Below are 18,898 nucleotides of genomic sequence, written 5' to 3' on the forward strand. Positions count from 1 at the left end.
TGGGAGGCATATCTGGTTGATATACTTTAATAATTATTTCTTTGAGTAAAAATTTTCCAGTTTTTGTTTTAAAAGTAGAAATCTACTAAACTGTAGATGGCAGGATGTAAACTGCAGTATGCAGTGTAATACACAGGAAAACAATGGCATTGGTTTTCGAGATACCAGGAAACCAGCTGAAGTCTCTTTTCGGGCACAGCTGACTCCCTCGTCAGTAAAGAGAGAGGTTAACAGTAAAGAGCAACTCAGGCGGGGTGAGCGGAAAGCATGGCTCACGTTAGAAAACACCATCACGAGCACTTCCGGGTTAATTACAATCCATGGTATTTATTAGGCCTAGTTCTTTGAGTTTGATAAATCTTGGGAGCAATCAGACTTGGAAACTGTATAAAGCCTGCAACTTATCAGTATGTTATAGAATGTATTCTCAATCTAGTCTCCAAAAGTTGCGGAGATCTGACTGTTTTTAAGAACCTGGGCTCTGGAGTGGAACAGTCGTGGATTCTGGGCTGTTTCAACCATTGTACAAGCTGTGTGACCTTGAACTGGTTTATCGTCCTGAAACTCATGCCCAGTCTTCTTATGTGTGAAATGAGGACTGTGTGGTCACTGTGAAGATCACGTTATATAATCTGTGTAGAGTGCATGGCCTGATACTTGGCACAAAATAAACAGTCAGATGCTGTGGCTAGTAACATTTCCTTTGAGTAAATAAGTTAACACAGACTACATTGTTTTAAAATATGGAAGAAGTTGAGTCAATCTTGAAGGATGTCAGACGTACAAGATGTAACCGATTTACCACAGTCATTTTGTTTCACAAATGTGTGAGGATGTTGCACTAAATTAATTTTGGAAGGAGCCCACGAGGACTTCGCTAGGCTGGCTCACGTAATCGAGTATTCTGTAGAAGGAACAGTAGGAGAAAACAGCTTGAAATGCTGAAATGAAGTAACGTGGAATAAGTGATCACCTTGTCCAATTATTTTATCAATAGGTGAAAATTTGGTTTCAGAACAGAAGGATGAAGTGGCGGAACTTCAAAGAAAAAGAAGTGCTTTCCAACAGGTGTGTCCAGGAAGTGGGCCTCCAAGAGGACCCCCTGGCCCGGCCTGCGCCGGGTTTCCCTGCTCCGTGCCCTTCGCTCTGGGAAGTCTGCCGGCAGCCGAGCCCGAGGTGGAGAGAAAGCGCACCGGAGCCCTTGGACAGACTCACCCGGGAGGGTCCCGGGGCACTGTGCCCGGTGGCACGGGCCCTGCCAGGTGCCTTGTTCGTGTGTCCTGGAGAAGCTGGAAGCGAGGGCGCGCTCACCGAGTCTGTCTGAACGGAAGCGAGCATCCCTCCGTGTTGACTTAGAACACTTAGCTGATAACACTTAGCTTTGGATCTAAAGCCAGCTACCCTGTGTCTCATCAGTGCCTAAAACCTAACACCTCTGGAGTGATCCATGAACTAATGCTTTAGGAAAACTCTCTCCTATGTTCTCTTTTTGGGTCCCAGATTCAGACTTAATTTGTCGGCGGAACAGAATCTCCAGAAGGAACAGTGGATGGGACAGACTGAGAGTACCAGTTGGCTCAGCCCCTGCTCTGAGTAGATGCATGCGTATCTCTACGTGTGTGTGTATAAATATTCATTAAAACACATTAGTAGAAACTAGTTCCTCTTTTAATATTACATTTCCTTTTATATGAAGAAAAACCATTGACCCAAATGTTAATTAAAAAAAAAATAATGTGAAATTTGGATTTCAGTGTAAATTTTCATACCCAAGGACATGTTTTAAAATATTCTCTATTTCCTGTTTTTTTTCAGTATCCAGCCATCAGTGAATTTTAACAGCTTAGTAATCCTAATCAAATGAACCACTGTTAGATTCATACACTGAAAGCATGTATTTTAAGTCAACCCAGAAAGTAAACCGGAAGGATTTCTGAATGAAATGATTAGTATCCTTAATTTCTAAGCTCTGCCCCTTACCAGGCCATCAGTGAGGGAGGGAGGTACCTATTCAACTAATTTATCTTTTCATCCCTTCTCTTAAGAATGGGCCTTAGTCAAGGTTTGCAAAATAAAATGCCTTTAAGGGCCTGTCAGGTGAAAAGAGGGCATGGCCCACGTAAAGATACTTGAATTTAATAATTTTTAAAATACGGTGTTGGCCAACCAAAACGTGTGTGCCATGCAGTTTGTGACCTCTGGTGAAGACTTCAAGAAGTGTTGTAGTTCTTCAAATGTTCCCACCTGGACTTCAAAATACAGTGATGATGGATCTTATAGTTATTTCTGTTTACACTTGTAGTTAGAGACTCAATTTTCCACTTAGGTGGTATGCTCTATATATATTAGGTTATTTTTATGTATTAACAAACACCACACAGATGTTTTGTGTGGTTTTTTTTTGAGTATCCTGAAATAGTATTATTATAAAATTGCATTTCTGGTAGCAATTTACTTAATTAATCTAGAAATTTTTATTCCAGGTCCAAGAAAAAATTATATTTCACTTTGAAGGAAATGAGACAGAAAAAGGAAATGATGTGGTTTTGAACTAGGTTATTATTAATTTGTGGACAAGAAACATTAGAAATTCTTGATGTGGAATTTTGTTAGTGAGAAAGCCATGGAAAGAGAGTGGCTCCTAATTGGCTCTTAGCTTTAGATTTTGAAGGTTCAGGGTTTAGAAAAGGCGGTATTTCAGAAAGTAAGGGGTTTTGGTCAGCATCAAGAACTTATTTTGTGTGAATGGAATTTGAATGCGTATAGGTTAGCCTGTCTTTATCATGAGATCTTTTATGGAAAAGTCATCTCAAAAGAAGCTTGTCTCAGATCCCCTTTCGGGGAGGAAGGGGAGGAATCTGCTCACAATTTAAAATTTAAAACCTGTCTTAAAATGATTTGTAATATGGTTTCCTTTCTCTGTATAATATAATGTTAACCTCATTTCCATGTGTTGGGGTTCTTCCTGCATTCTGGAGTCTCCGCTAGGTCTTCAGGGTGGATTAACGATTCAGTCCTTATTAGAATAACCCTGTGATGTAGGCACTTACACTGCCAGCGTTCCTGTTACCCAGACTCAGGGCGGTGCGGGTAGGGTGCCTGCCCAAGGTGATAAGGTTAATAAATGGGGTTTGGACCCCGGCAGTCAAGTTTCAGATCCTGAAGTCTCACCAACCACGTGGAGGTGGAGGCTGCTGTGGAGTCTGTTGTCCTAGCTATGGACGCATTGTGAGATCTGTGTCTTGGGGGTTGCCGTGTGCTTTATTAAAGAAATTTAGAAGCACATTGTACTTTATAACCTCTTACTGGGGGATGGTTTTCTTAGTATTCCCTATTAGTTTTGAGGTTTAAGGACAGTAAAGAATTGCAAAAGCTTCCAGCTCTGAAGCCCCTATGGAGTGGAGAACAGTCCCATAGGAGTGTTTTAAGTGTAAACTGGAAATACACACACAAACACACACACACACACACACACACACACACACACACATATATATATATTTGGAAATATATTTTTTAATCACTCTGTTAAAAATCATAAAGTGCTCATCTGTAATCATCGTTCCTTGCGACTAACTTGAAAATCAAATGAGAGAAACCTGAATCGTGGTCCTCTGATACCCAGGCTTTAGAAGGGGTCTCACTGGTGTTGTCTGATCGGCCCCCAGGGTTTCACCCCAAACTCTGAGACCCAGCAGAGGCTTCTCTCTGTGAGATTGGCCTGATTTTTGAATAGACAAATACATCTCCGACTTGGTTTCTGCTTGGAATATGTGAAGGCTCAGGAAAAGTATGCTTTGGGTGAATGTATGAGTGGCGCCTTGGGGGCGCATGAGCTCACAGCGAGACCCAGGTGGGTACTTACCTGCCCTGCGGAGAGGCTCTGAGCTCGGTTCTGAGCGGCGCGGGCCTCCCCTCTCCCTGCGCTGGAGCTCTGCCCGCCGTCCTCCACCTACACGGGTATCTCCTCCCTCGTCTAGACACGGACTCCGTCCAGGGGGCACAGTACACGCGGCGTCCGCTTCCCGGGGCAGAGCTCTGATATGCGCCAGGGCTGCAGAAGCCTGGGGGCGAAAGTATTTAAAACGTTTCAAGAGAAATTGTCTAGTGGATCTTGAGCAGATGAGATGGAAAAATGATGGGCAGTATCCTCTAGCTTTTATAAAGATAAATGTTTTTTAAAGCTAAATGTGGAGGGTTGAAAGTATATAAGCAGGTTAGGAATGGTCACTGGACCTGGAGATCTTTGACATTGAAAAGGCAGCTCTGGTTCCTGAGCAAGGAGGTTGGTTGAATGGGGAACCCGATTATTTAGTCTGTCGGTTCTTGAACTTTAAAAATCCATAGACATGAAAATGGCATCCTTTCTATCCAGTTTTGGGTATGTGCTCAGATCTGGACATATGTTCACACATATTCTTCAACATTCACACCTCCCATCCCACCACCCAGAATCATTATACATATATTTTTTTCACTTTTTGAATATAAAATCATAATTAAATATGTCCACCCAAATGACACATGCCCTTTCTGGCCCCTTTACTCGCCGTTCTGACGTTACGTGTATACCTACAAGCTACGTGCTCCCCTGCCTGCTCTGTGGCCCATTTTTGTCAAGCTCCGCTCATCTTTAATACAGTGGAGCTCATTCCGCTGTGTTCCTAAGGCTCTAGATGCTGCCTTCATCTGAAATCATGCAAATACAGGTTTCCACACCTCCTGGGCACCATGTGTGAGCGCTGTCCTAGGCTCTGTGCAAACAAGTAGGAGGGAGAGAGTGTCATTGCCCTCAAGAAATTTATAGTCTGTTCTTCTTGCCAAACATTTGAAATACCCATGCTCCTGTGCCTGGATCCAATAAAACTGGGGGAAAAAGTAATCTTCTGACATCCTCCCCAAATCCCTTCCATTTGCAGTGGTGAGAGGGGAGGCTTATCAAGGGCTCCGCCCTTCACACAAGCTGCTTGGCCTTTGCTGGCTTTCTATGCTGTCTGTCCTGCATTCGGCCACGTCGGCCCCGAGAAGGGCCAGAAGGGGCCCAAGAGCTCGGCTGTCTTTTGTCCGCAGCGCACCCCACCTTCTGCTCTTTCTACCTTCTCAGCCTCAGATCGACCTGTGCCCGTGGTGGGTGGGAAGAGTGGAGGAAAAGCAAATAACAAAGAGTGGGGAATCAGGTGACAAGTATTACTGAATAGGTAGGGATAATTTCACAGAATTAATTTACATCCTAAACCATTTCTGAAACAAGAACTACCTTAAGGTCATAGTACTAGCCTGCAAAGATGGCTCTTAGCTTCCATGTATTAGTCGGATTCCTTTACATTAATTTTTTGGTTATAAAAGTTATACATACTCATTATAAATACACACTTGAAAATATAGCTATCAAAGAAAAAATGTGTAATTCTACCATCTGGGGAAAGCCAATTTTGTGGTAGCTCTTTTGTGAAAAATATTTCACTTTTGAGTGTGTATATATGTTTATGTAAATGTGTGTGTGTGTCTAAATAAAACTCAACTTTATACAGAGAACATTTTCATATGCCATTAAAAATTCTTTGAAATTATGATGAATGCGTAATATTCTAGTGTGATTCACTCACTTTTGGTGGACCAGGGGATGGGCCAGGAGATGGCAGGTCGTGGAAAGAGTGATCACGGGCTCCTGAGCCATAAAGTATGCTTAGGAAAAACAATCTGACCCTTATTACTTCTTGTAGCTAAATGAAAGCTCAGCCAACATAAGATGTAGGATGAAAATTGAGGGAGTTTCGACTCATACTATCGGTGGGGTTGAATGTCAAGTAGTATCAAATGTACCACCTGGAGAATTTCTTCCACAAGACACCATGAAGTTCATTAAAAATACCCCATCCATTCGGAAACAAGAGTGTACAGACCTGGATTCCAGGACGTGGCTGGCCACACACCTGCTCGTGTAGGGTAGTATTCCACCTCAGTAAGGGGGGGCAGAAATCAAGCAAACTAGTGGGTATGTGGCATCTGCCGCCAGGTTTTGCCAAGGTGGAAAAGCTTCTTTGCCTAGTCAGAGTCCCATGACCCTCACAACTCTATGGATATTCTCTCAAAATTGAAAAACAAATTATGGGGAGAATCTTTTGCTAGCAGAGCATTCCAAGACTAAAAGGGAGTCTTCAGTGTTATTTAAGCCCAAAGCAGAACCATCGCACACTTGATGGTAGTTGAAAGCCAATTTTGGTAATTCAGAGTCAAATTTGAACACAGTCCAATGATAGAATTAATTCATAAGGTAGATCTAATCCTATTACTATGAATTTGCCCTGTTGGCTCCTAGGGGCTGCCATCTAGATTACCACAAGCTGCACAGCTTAAAACAACAGAAATCTATTCTCTCACAATTCTGGATGTCAGAATCCAAAATCAAGATGTCAGGAGGGCCGTGGCCCTTTGAGGGCTCAGGAAGCCGCCTCTTCCAGGTCCTGGTGGCTGACGGAGTTTTTCGGCTCGGGCTGCGTGGCCCCAGTGCCCGCCTCTCTGCTTTCTCCTGTCATTGGATCCAGAACCGATTCTAAGTCCAGGGTGATTGTATCTCAAGATCCTTAATTGCTTCTGCCAAGTTCCTTTTTTCAAATAAGGTCACATTCACAGGTTCCAGGAGTTAGGACAGGGACATATCTTTTTGAGAACGACTGTTTAACCCAGTACAACTTTATTCTACAGGATCACAGCAAAATATGTAGAATAAACAAAAGTGGAAGACCTAGAAGCCCTTGGCATCCCCTGTAATGGAATTTGACTTAAGCTTTCGTACTAATCAAGCATTATACTATTTGCAAGAATATTTGTGGCAGGGAAATTTTTGTAGAAACTGCCTCCATTTTAGATTTCTTTATACACTGGGACAATTTAAGAAAATGCAGCATTAATTTGTTAAAGCCCCCAAATGGATTCCAGATGTTGACCGTTTAATCCATGAAGGTGTTTCCATATTGTACAAATGTGGTACAGATCAAAACATTGGCATTGTTTAATTTATGACTCACACATGAACCATTGTTTTCTGTGATATAGTTATTTTAAGTGATTCATAAACTAAACAATGCCAATATTTTGGACACGTACCATGTTTGTATAATGAGGAAACACCTTCTTATATTAAATGGTCAACATCTGGGATCCATGTGGGAGTTTCTTTGAAATTTTAAATAAAGACAAATTAGCATGGCATACATTTTCTCAGAGATGCACCTAGCTAGTAATTGAAGGAGTGAACTTGGCACTATACCGAGGTTAAGAAAATAGGGATGTTGTTGAGAGAAACATCCAATCATGTTTTACAGCACTGTTTTGAGGGTGGGGTAGATGGAAGTGAGGAATGAAATGCCATATGGACAGTATGGAGTCAGGGACCAAGAGTCAACTCAAGTGTATTCCGGTTAGATGTGTAAGTTACCAAAAGTTTCTGCAAGGCAACTCGGTAACAAGTTGTTAGCATATCCTTTGACCAGACAATTCTATGTAACAGAATTTATCTTAAGGAAATAGACATGTTCCAACAGTATTATACAGAAGTATGCTCATCCTGATATATTAGACTTTATTTTTTAGAGACATTTTAGACTCACAGCAAAACTGTGTGGAAGATACAGATTTCCCGTGTGCCCCTGCCCCGACTGGCTCATGGCTTTCCCCATTATCTCATCTCACCCCAGAGTGGTTTGTTTGTTTACATATGAAGTTTACATTGGGTTCACTTGATGTTATAATTTCTATGGGTTTTGAAAAATGTATAGTGACATGTACCCACCATTATAATATCATACAGAGTAGTTTCACAGCCCTAAAAGTCCCTCCCCTCATAATATATGTTTTATAATAATAGGGGATTGGTTAAATCAATTTTAGCAAATTTTATGTAATGAAATTCCATGCAACCATTAAAAGTAATATTGTAGAAAATTGATGATATATAAAATTAGCCATAATTCATTGTTAAAGGGAAAAACAGATTATAAGACAATGTTAATATCTAATATTCTGTGTGTGTGTGTGCGTTCAGGTTTAGAGAAAAGACTATGCGCCCGTTTATTACCTGTAGCTTTGTCTGGGTCATGGGGTCAAAGATGATGCTTGCTTGCTTTTCCTTGTTTTCCATTTTCTGAATAATTGATGAATTGTATTACTTTTAAACTTAGAAAACAACCGTTTGGACTTGGGTGTCTTACAGACATCTCAAATTCAAATAAGCTCTTTCACCTGAAATCTTCACCAGCATTTCCTTCTCTCAGTAAATAGCGAAACAGGGCATCCAGTCGCTGAATTCAGCAACGTGGCAGTCGGCTGGGGTCTTTCCTCCCTTCTCCCCTCATATATAATAATCACTCACTGAGTCTTGTCCACACACCCCTAACATCGCTTCAGTCTGCCCCGTTCTCTCCATCCCCACCGTCACTTGTGCATTTCAGGTCACTGTTCCCCCTTCTAGAAGCCTCTTTGCATTCCCTCAGCTTCCTCCCAGGAGGGGAGTGTGAGGGATAAGAGCGCAGAGCGCTCAGGGCCCCTGGAGACAGGCTGGCTGTGGTGGGGACCCTGGATCTGGGCTCGACAAGGGAAGGGGTGCGGCAGGCAGGGGCGAATTGTTGGCGAGAATGCGATGGGATCCATGTAAAGGGTGTTGTGGTGAACGTGAGATTTTTAGCTGTGGGAATGCATTAAAAGCGATCTGGTGGTTGGAAAGTATAATATTTACAATTAGGATTTTAGGGTTTTTCACACTTGTGCTTTTAGCCTTTTTATGTGCTTATGCTTTAGGGTGTCTCTTGAAACACTATGTTGCTGAATTCAGCTTTGTTCAGTCCACTTCCTGTGGGGTAAGCAAGAAGGGTGTCTGTGTGGAGGCGGGCAGGCTGGTAGGCGCTAGAAAGGTTGTCCCATTTCAGAATTAGGTTTGGGAAGGAGCTGAGGACAGTGGATGGCAGTAGGAGTTGTAAAGAGAAAAGGAAAGTGGGTCAAACCCCCTGGATTGTTGGCTAAAGGAAGGCAGAGCAGGACCACCCCACACCCACAGGGCTCCTGGGGAGCAGCAGTGGACGGCACATGCCTCCAGGGACACCCGTGACCTGCGCCTTGGCCGCATCTACGTGGGGCACAGAGAATCCGCTGCCGGTGAGTCCAGGTTGGTGATGTGAGCGGCCTCGGGGGGCCCTGTCCAGCCCGGCGTGGGTCTCTGAGGCAACGGGTTTATAGTGGCGGGCAGAGCAAACCAGACCTTTGGGAGGGAGTGACACCAGAACTACCACGTGCTGGAGGTCGTCTCACTAAGGAGAAGCTTTCATAGCGCCGTGGACTCATAGTTCAGTTATCCAATTGTTAACTAAATATATATTGATTACATGAGTCAGACACTGGGTTGCATGGTGGAGAATCAAGATAAGATCAACAAACCTCTACCAATCTAGGGGTTCATGACTCCCCTGCTTTAGACATAACCCTTGGCCTTTCTGAAGCCCTCTGGCCACTGGCAGATCTTAGTCAAAGACCTGATGGTGCTGAGAAAATGGATCTTTAGGTGATTGCACTTTGCAGGGGGAAGGGTGGTGAGGGTGACCTGCTATCTTGCCTGCCACAGAGCTGATAGCAGTGGGTTTCACTGTGGGGGGCTTCCAACCAGCCTGCTTATCTGTGGGGCCACATGGGGAAGTGACAAGGACTCCCCTGTCACACCCTAATGCAATGGCACCTAGCTGTTGGGGACATGATAAGACCAGTGGCCCCTCTCTCCAGATCAGCGGTTCTCCAGGGACATTTGTAATGTCTGGAGACATTTTTGGTTATCGTGACTGGGGCTGTCCTAGTGGCATCTTGTGGGCAGAGCCCAGAGGGCATGCTGAACAGCACAGTGCATAAGCTCCCACAACAGAGGATTATCTGGCCCAAAATGTCAATGATGCAAGACCGAGAAACGCTCTAGGAAAAGACATGTCTGCAGAAACACGCGAAACTTGCGACGCAGTTTGAGGGGCTTCAGGGGCTTCCTAAAGCTGATCAATAGACCCAGTCTGAGTCAAAACTTTCTGCTAGAAGGATCTATGTAGCCTTATGACAGGAGGAAGATAGGCTTCTTTTTAGCTTTATTTCAAACAACTTGATTAAATTTTAGAACAGTATCAAAAATGTGTTTAATGGTTTACATTCTTTGAAATAAAGTGCACATTTTAACAAAAACTTTCCACTTTATTTTCAAGTCAAGGCACGTGGTAAGCCAAGCACGGTGCGGGTGTTTTTGATTCATATGCTGGTACATCGGGATGCCTTTGCATATGGGTTGTTTAATGTTAGCAAAGTTGGTGAGACTTCTTTTTAGTGGGTCCCCAAAGGGTCATTGAATTTTAAAAGCAGGAGGTTATAGTTTTCCATTAGGAAATTCACCAACACGGGTTCCAATCATGTTCAGCCCCATTAGGATTTGGAGAAAACAAGTCCTCCTTTCCTTATTTTATCACGCTTCTCCAGTACTCAGATGTTTGGAGAATGACCTAAGTAATGGCCAAATGGAGCTTTATTCTATTATATCACCAATAAAGTTTAGGCTTTAAGCCTCTTTGTAACTGTTGCCTCGCTTAAAGAGCTCAAAATCCTAGGAAATGGTAAGTTCTTTGGTGAACAAATGTGTTAATAACTTCCATAAAAATCTCACTATTTGGGATTTATAGAACTTACTGCTCCAGTCTAGGCATTTTTACAAAGCAGATGATATCAACTCTGCATAGATGTGAAAAGGCACATTTCCTTGGTCATTCAGCAATGTGCTCTGACTTCAGGAGTGTTCCATTAAGACATGCTGTTCACTGTCCATTGTCTGGGATTGGAAAGCAAATGCACCTGAGCAGCCTCTGCACGTCTCATGCTCTTGGACAGCGTAAACGCCACACTTATGCTTTTAACTTGTACGTGTGTTTGACTGAACATGAAGCATATTATTTGTAGCATGTTTTCTCTCTGAATGTGGAGCTTACATGCTAGGAATGATTATGGTGACAGTTAAAAATGTCGATCGATGTTACCAGTGTTTGAGAGGTGAGCATGGAGTACTAAGGCAACTGTTCGGGTGTCCATCCATCAGTCACTCATTCAACAAATGTCTATTCATTCCCGGTTCTGGACTAGAAATAGGGAGTAATAGGTGAACTGAGCAGAGATCATGTCCTCAATGAGCTAAGTATTCCAGGTGGGAGACAAGGGAGGTCATTCCTCATCCATCCGACACATGCCCACTGAGCACACGTACGATGCACATGACAGTTCCAAGCCGCAGGGAGCCATCCAATAAAACCTCCAGCGCCCCTGCCGTGTCACTCTGAGTGAGGAAGGTATCGGGAGGCTCTGGATAAGCTCTGGAGAGAATGACAGGACGAGGGAGGAAAATGAGCAGCCACGCTACTGACGGCACTTGCTTCGCTTGTTGAGTATCTGCCATGCACCGGATGCAGTGATTGCTCATTTAGTTCTCCAACATCCCCTCAAGTGGGCAGTATGTCTCGACTTTACAAATGTGTAAACTGAGGATTAAGGACACCAGATGGTCCATTCAGAGTATTGGGCGGTGTGGACTCTTGGCTGAATTTGAGTGGAATTCTGCCTCCTCGTCTTCAGACTGACATGCCTGTGCCGTCGTATGTGCATTTGCACAGCTACCGAAGGTTCTCAGTAGTGATTTGGGAGGTCTGACCTGGCAGTATTTGTAGGGTAACAGCAAGGAGGGAGGCTGGGCGGTGGGAACCTCATGGCCTCCAAACGCTCTCGGTGACTCTTTCCAAGAGACTTGTCTGCTCATCCACGGCACAAGCGCGGTTGGCTTTCTCCATGTTGGCACTGGAGTATATTAATTTCCTACTTTATAGTATCTTGAGTTACTATAGAAGGAAAGGTTGTCGTCTTCTGGAAAATTATAGAAAACATCTGTGATCTTATCTGCCTGCCACCTGCTTACAAATCCCATTGGCTCTTGAGGTGAGTGCATTCCATTGATTTGGGCTTGGATGACTTTCACCTTCCAGATGGAGAAGACACATGCCTCAGGCCTGGCCAGTCAGAGCCCAGTCCCCTGGCCAAAGTGCATAGTTCAGGAAGAGTTACTCCAGGTTAATGCCAGAACTACTGGGAAAGCCGCCTTCTTTCTGTGGGGCTGCCAAGACAGCATGATGCCGGTCTTGTGAGCACCAGGTATACACCGCGCCCAGGAGAGCTGTCCGCGATAGAGTGAGCGCCGTCCATGAGCACCGGGATTCCGCTACACTAGACGCTAGAAACCTGTGAACTTTTCATTTATATAAGCTCGTGAAATCTCCATTTTATTCGACTTAGTTTGAGACTGGGTTTTATCACTAGCAGTAGAAAGAGTCCTGATTAATAGAATAACATAACATTGATTTCTCTTCTATCACCCACTGTGCCTCAACTATGAAATACCAAGTTGGTGAGCCCAAAACTTGCTGGTTTTAAACAATTAAGAATACAATAGACAAAACTGCACAGTACTTGAAGACTTGGACAGCTGTCTTAGTTAACTACTTACCTCATATTTCAAGGAAGATATTACATCTCAAAATTCTCAAGTGATGCAAGAAGGGGTAGTAGAATTGTGCTCTAAGTAGAACGCTATTATTTGGGTTTCTGATACTAATATAATATAATTTCCCAAGGGAAATCCAGAAATTCAGATATATTAGGAGCTTAATAGGAAACAATAGAAATTAAGTTTATGAGAAGCAGCTTTAGAGTATTCAGTTTTTGGATCGCAGAACATTTTAATTCACAGAAAAGCAAATAATAATAATATCTCATGAACAAACCCTGTGCAAATATCAGAAATCATGAAGCCTCGTGCAGGATCAGGCTAGGATACTGGACTGATGAAGGGCTGATGCTCTGGGACAATGCAGCAGGTGGAGACAGCCCTGGGAATCAAGCCATGTTCATGTGAAATCCTTGCCTTTCCGACATGTGCAGCAAGGGGAACATTGGGCGAACCCATCTGAGAACTGTTGCCGTAGGTGTGAGGAGCTGAAACATTGCTCAGGGTCTTAATAGGACTGAATGCTCTCCACAGAAAGTTCAAGGACATTTCCATGGAGTCACAGGCCATGGCTTTGTCATTGAGAGTTTGGAGGTGGGGGTCACCAATGCAAAGTTTCTTCATTTTTCTCCACTTACTACTGGGAGCTAAGCAGTTGGCAGTATTTGCTTAGTACTAATTATATGCTTCCAATTTGTTTTTCTCTCATTTAGGCTGTCCCCAAACCACACTGCATGCCAACAATGTGTTCTCAAGATAATCATAGTAGCTGTGAGAGCCTATGCTTTAAATACCTTAAAATTATTCCCCATCTGAGTTTAATCCAGTAGAACTACCAGGAGCTTTCTCTGAGAACTGCCTCTCCACAACATCTATTTCACATTTCAATTGATAGGATATCCATCTGTGCCACTCAATCACCTAATATAGTCAGGCTTTATAACTGCTCTTCAGAAGTCTCAGAGTTTGGGCTGCATTTAGGGAATTCCTGATTGTGGGATTAAGCCGTAGATTTGATGTTCTTTATCTACTTACAGCCAGATAATCCTGGACCTGAGTTTATTTACTGTCTGCAGTGTTTTTTAAAAATGGTATTTTTAACAGCTTTATTGAGGTATAATTGACATATAATCAACTACACATATATAAAGTATATAAAATAACTTTTGAAATATTTCTACAGCCTTGAAAACAGAACTACAATCATGATAATTAAAATATCTATTACCCAGAAGCTTCCTCAGGCTCGTCCGTGATCCTTCCTTCCAGTCTGTTGTTTCTCAGCCCCTCACCTCGACGGCCAATGATCTGCTGTCCTTTGACCTGAATTTCCATTAATTTTCATTTCCCAGAATGTTACGTGACTCAAATCATACACTATATACTCTTCTGTCTGGCTTCTTTCACTTGGCATGATTATTTTGAGATTCATCCATGTCGTAGCAAATTAATAGTTCATTCCTTAAGTTGCTGAGTAATATTCCATTGTGGGTACACTGCAGTTTATTCATTTGTCGATAAACATTTGGTTGTTTTGGTTTGGGGCTATGACAGAGGTAATAAAACATTTGTGCACTTTGTGAAGTGTTCGTGTGGACGTACACTTTAATTTCTCTTGAGTAAATGCCTAGGAGCAGAATGGCTGGATTACAGTATTTCAACATTATACTGGAAGTTCTGGCTTATTAAATATAGCAAGAAAATATGTAAAAGGCACCTAGATTGGGAAAGAAAAAGCAAACTGTCTTTCTTTACAAAATACATGATAAAATTTATGTAGCAAACACAACTGAATGTACAGAAATCTACTAGAACTGATAAATTGGTTTAACAAGGTTTCAAGGTACAAGAGCAATATACAAAAATTAATTCTACTTCTCTATAGTAGTATCAAATAATCAGAAACTGAAGTTTTAAAAAATACCATTCACAATAGCATCTAACATTATTAAATAGAGATTAAAATGGGTCTAGCACCAATTCCAGTGCTGGGAGAAGACTTGCCCAGACCACCGAGCAATCCTCATACATTAGCTAGTCCTACAATTCAACTCAGCCCCGACACCGCCTCCCTGGAGACAGCAGCAGACCCTCCAGGCTAAAGGTTCGGTTCTCCGAGACGGACTGCCCCCTGCGCCACTTCAGACGCCAGCTCGCGTCAAAGCTGCCTGTCCCCGTGCTTCTGACTGACTGGCTGTAGGTCAGGGGTTCCTGGGACCCCCTTCTTGGGTTTGATTAATTTGCTAGGGCGGCTCACAGAAGTCAAAGGAACATTTTACTTAATAGATCACCGGTTTATTATAACAGGATATTTATAACTCAGGAACAGCCAAATAGAAGAGATGCATAGGCAAGGTGTGGGGAAAGGGCGCGGAGCTCCACGCCCTCCTCAAGCACCCGCTCTCTCCAAATCTACACGTGTTCACCGGCCCAGGAGCTCTGAATCCATCCTTTGGGGTTTTTTATGGATGTCTCATTACACAGGCATGGTTGATTAAATTATTGACTGTTGGTTCATAGATTCAACCTCCAACCCCTCTCCCCTCCCTGCAGGGGTGGGACTGAAGGTTTCAGATCTCCAATCACATGGATGATGCCCCTGGCAACCAGCTCCATCCTCACATGCCATCCCAAAGCCACCTCATCAACACAAACTCAGGTGTGGTTGGAAGGGGCTTGCTATGAATATAAAGGCACCTTCATCCCTCTTCTCAGGAAAATTCCGAGGGTTTTAGGAGCGCTGTGCTGGCAACCAGGACCGAGACCAAATACGTATTTCTTATTGTAAAATCATCACATCCCAGGGATAAATCTGATAAAATATGTGAAAGATATGTTCACTGAAAACTGCACAATACCACTAGAGAAGATGTAAATAAAACCTCAATGAAGGGGAAAAAAATACATGTTCATGGATGTAAATTTGACTCAAAATAATTTTTAGAGTCAATGTAATCTTGATAAAAATCCCAGAAGGCTTTATACAGAAATTGGCAAACTAGTTCTGTAATACATATGGAAATGCAAAGGACCTGGAATAGCAAAATGGTTCTGAAATAAAAGATTAAAGCTGGAAGACAAATAGAAGCTAATTTCAGGACTTCAAATTAGTCTTGAGCGATCAAGTGAATGTGGAATTGGTGTCAAGGTAGAAAACCAGATCAGGGAAGAATAGCACTTGTATTAGGAAAGTATTTTGCAAGGAAATTCATGATTAAGTTCTTTTGGATAACATACTGTTCCTCGGGGACCAAGGAACCTTTGCTGAATTGATCAGAAGAACTGTGGCTGTGTGGTCATGGTCTATTTTCCTAGCTCGGTGAGGGTTGATGATAGATTTTACATTAAATGTTTGATGATCTTTAGATTTTGGAACCTCAGCACAGTGGCACCAACTATGAGATATGGTCAAAAGGGGACAAAAATTCAAAGGGGATGTGATTAAATAACCTTTGCTCCTTAAAAAAATCGAGATTCGTTTAGCGCTTCATGAATTACATCCTGAAGGACTGTCAGGCCACTCCACTTTAAGCAGTTCCTTCACAGAAGTATCATATAGTTAAGCATTTTAGAAAATATTTATCTTGTGAAGATCTATAGAGATCACTGTAAAATCATATTCAGAAATAAAGCAAAACTGGCTTCCAGACATATTTTGAAGTCACTCAACAAAGTAGGAATTCCATAATGAATTTGGGAATTCCAGTGTGGGGAGAAAAATAGGCTTTCTGTTCTTCGATCCACTGTCCAGAGAGTTTAAAGAATAAAGATCTGAAATTGTATTTTCCTACCTCCAAATTCAACTCATCATCATTAAAAGAAATCATGAATTAACTACTAAATGTGTCTTACATCTTTCAGGCCCTTCAGTAATTGCCGTCCTTGCTACCAGGGGCTCCAGATGGGGCCTGGGTGTGGAGGCCACATTGGCATCATAATGTTTTATAGTAAAAAATTCTTGGCACCACCTTAGGCCTTTCTTGTGCAGAAGAGCTGTGGGGAGAAAATAACAGAAATGCCTTTCTGAAGAATGTAATTCTTGAAGATTTTCTGCTTAATGGTTTTTATACAAATTATCCCCTCACACTCCATTATTGTGGAGATTACTAAGAAAACTTTTTAAAACTTTAATCCTTGTAAAAAGTCACAGGAATATTATGGTTAAGCATTTCAAAGCTCTTCTGCTAATACAGGAAACTTAAAGCGCTTTGAACATTCTCTCTTTAGTTTCTTACCACACTTTACTTCAGCTTTGAAAGTTCACACACATGTTATAGGACACAATTTGTCTCAAGATTTATGAGAGCAGGTGTCGGTGTTCAATATTTCCGCACTGTTTGCAAGAACTTTCCAAGTCGCTGATTTAGCAAATGGATATTTCTGTTAGGGATAGTCTGCTGTTATTTTCAAAGTTACCCGTAGAGATCTGTAAGTAGCTCCCTTCCTCCTAGGCTGAGCACATGTGTCCTTTAACTTTTTATTTTGAAAAACTTCAAAGTCAAAAGGATGGGCCTCAGTTGTTGGCATTGCAACTTGTATTTTCTCATTCACTTTATGTGTGTGTGTGTGTTCATTCTGCAGAATCATTTAAAAAGAAGTTGCCAGCATCATGCCATTGCGTTCCTAAGTATTTCAGCATTATCTCCTAAGAACTGAGTCATTTTCCTATATGCTGTAATGCCATTATTATACCCACAGTCTTAATATTGGTATAGTAATATTATCTAATATGCAGTCAGTACTCCAATTTCCTCATTGTACTAATACTGTTCCTTACACACCCTTTTAAAAAATACCCAGGATGCAAACATGTTTAACTGAGTTATCTCTTTTTTATGATATTTTTTAATTGAAGTATAGTTTATATATAGTATTGTGTTACTTTCAAGTATACAACATAGTGATTCAATAGTTACCTATGTTTTTAAATCCTCACCCCGACTAGTGCAGTTACTATGTGTCAACAAAGTTGTAACAGAACTATAGACTATATTGTCTATGATGTACTTTTATCCCTGTGACCAATAATATTATGATGGAGATTTTGTGCCCCTTTATCCCCCTCACACTCCCCACCCACACATCGTAACCCCTCCCTGATGGTAACTATCAGTCACTTCTCAGTGGCTATGAGTCTGCTGCTATTTTGTTCATTTTGTTTTGTTTTTAGATTCCACAAATAAGTGAAGTCATATGGTATTTGTCTTTCTCTACTTGGCTTATTTCACTGAGCACAATACCCTCTATGTCCAACCAGGTTGTTATAAATGGCAAGATTTCTTTCTTTTTTATGGCCGAATAGTATTCCATTGTGCATATGAACCACATCTTCTTTATCCATTCATCTATTGATGGACACTTAGGCTGCTTCCATAGCTTGGCTATTGTAAATAATGTGGTGATAAACATAGGGATGCATATATCTTTTTGAATCTGAAATTTTGTTTTCTTCGAGTAAATTCCTAGAAGGGGAGAATCATTTAAAAGAAGAGCATAGGAATACCCTCAAGTCTTAGATTAAAGATAATGTGAAGAGGGGGTTGGTGAGATATTATCTTTCTTACATTTTATTAATATTCCCTAATTAAAAATACATTTCTCATGTTGTAAAGGGCCTACCTGTCTCTTAATTTAAATGACACTAGTGTTTTTGAAAAGTGGAAGGTAATCCAAAACAATTTAAACGTCAATTAATTTTCTTGTAAGAAACTTAAATAATTTGGAGATTTTCCTCAAAGTATAATTAATTACTAGATCAAAAAAATTGTCTTAACATTTTTTTTTTGCCACATTCTATTGCTGTTTAAGCCTCCCAGGCTGTGGTGTTTTGTTGTCCAAACGACGACCCTGGTGTTAGAAAAGCAGCCAGTGGAGTAAACAGATCAAGACAGACAAGTGGCATGGACTGCCAGGACCCTCTGCCTTCTTTCAGTCTCCTCCGCCTGCCTGCTGTAGGGCCAGGGCCCCATGCTCTGGGCTTGAAGAAGGACTAAGCATCGGTGAGGTTCCTCTTTCTTCTGTGACAGAGTTTGTTTAGAAACAGCTACTGTGAAATTCCATTCCTGGGCCTGTGCAGTGGGCACCTGTGAATTGTTTGGGAGTCCCTGCTGCCGGACTGGCAGGTGGTGGGGTGAGGTTGAGCTGGCTTAAGAGGTGAGCGCAGTGGCCTGCGGGGGTGCCGAGGGGCACGCACGGCCCTGGAGTGCGGTAATCTAAAGGCCAACCACTCTGTCACTCTTTGCCTGCCTGGAGTGGGATGAGGCGCTGGGTCCCCCCGCTTACCTGACCTGTAAAACGAGGGGAAGCGTGCCTACCTAGTTAGGAGGCCCTTGCAGCCTG

The 18,898-nt window shown here is 42.2% G+C and overlaps 1 protein-coding gene across 2 annotated transcripts in view; it reads left to right on the top strand.

Annotated features, from left to right (window-relative positions):
• Positions 1-5,544, top strand: part of DBX2 (developing brain homeobox 2) — a 29,651-nt gene extending 24,107 nt beyond the window's left edge. For both annotated transcript variants that reach the window (XM_037009570.2, XM_073222910.1), the window contains one exon: positions 998-5,544. In XM_037009570.2, the coding sequence (XP_036865465.2) occupies positions 998-1,324 (327 nt within the window). In that variant the 3' untranslated portion in view covers positions 1,325-5,544. The remainder of the gene's footprint in view (positions 1-997) is intronic.
• The last annotated feature ends 13,354 nt before the right edge of the window (positions 5,545-18,898 follow it).

This window comes from Manis javanica, chromosome 15 (genome assembly GCF_040802235.1).
Source record: "Manis javanica isolate MJ-LG chromosome 15, MJ_LKY, whole genome shotgun sequence".
Classification (NCBI taxonomy): Eukaryota; Metazoa; Chordata; class Mammalia; order Pholidota; family Manidae; genus Manis; species Manis javanica.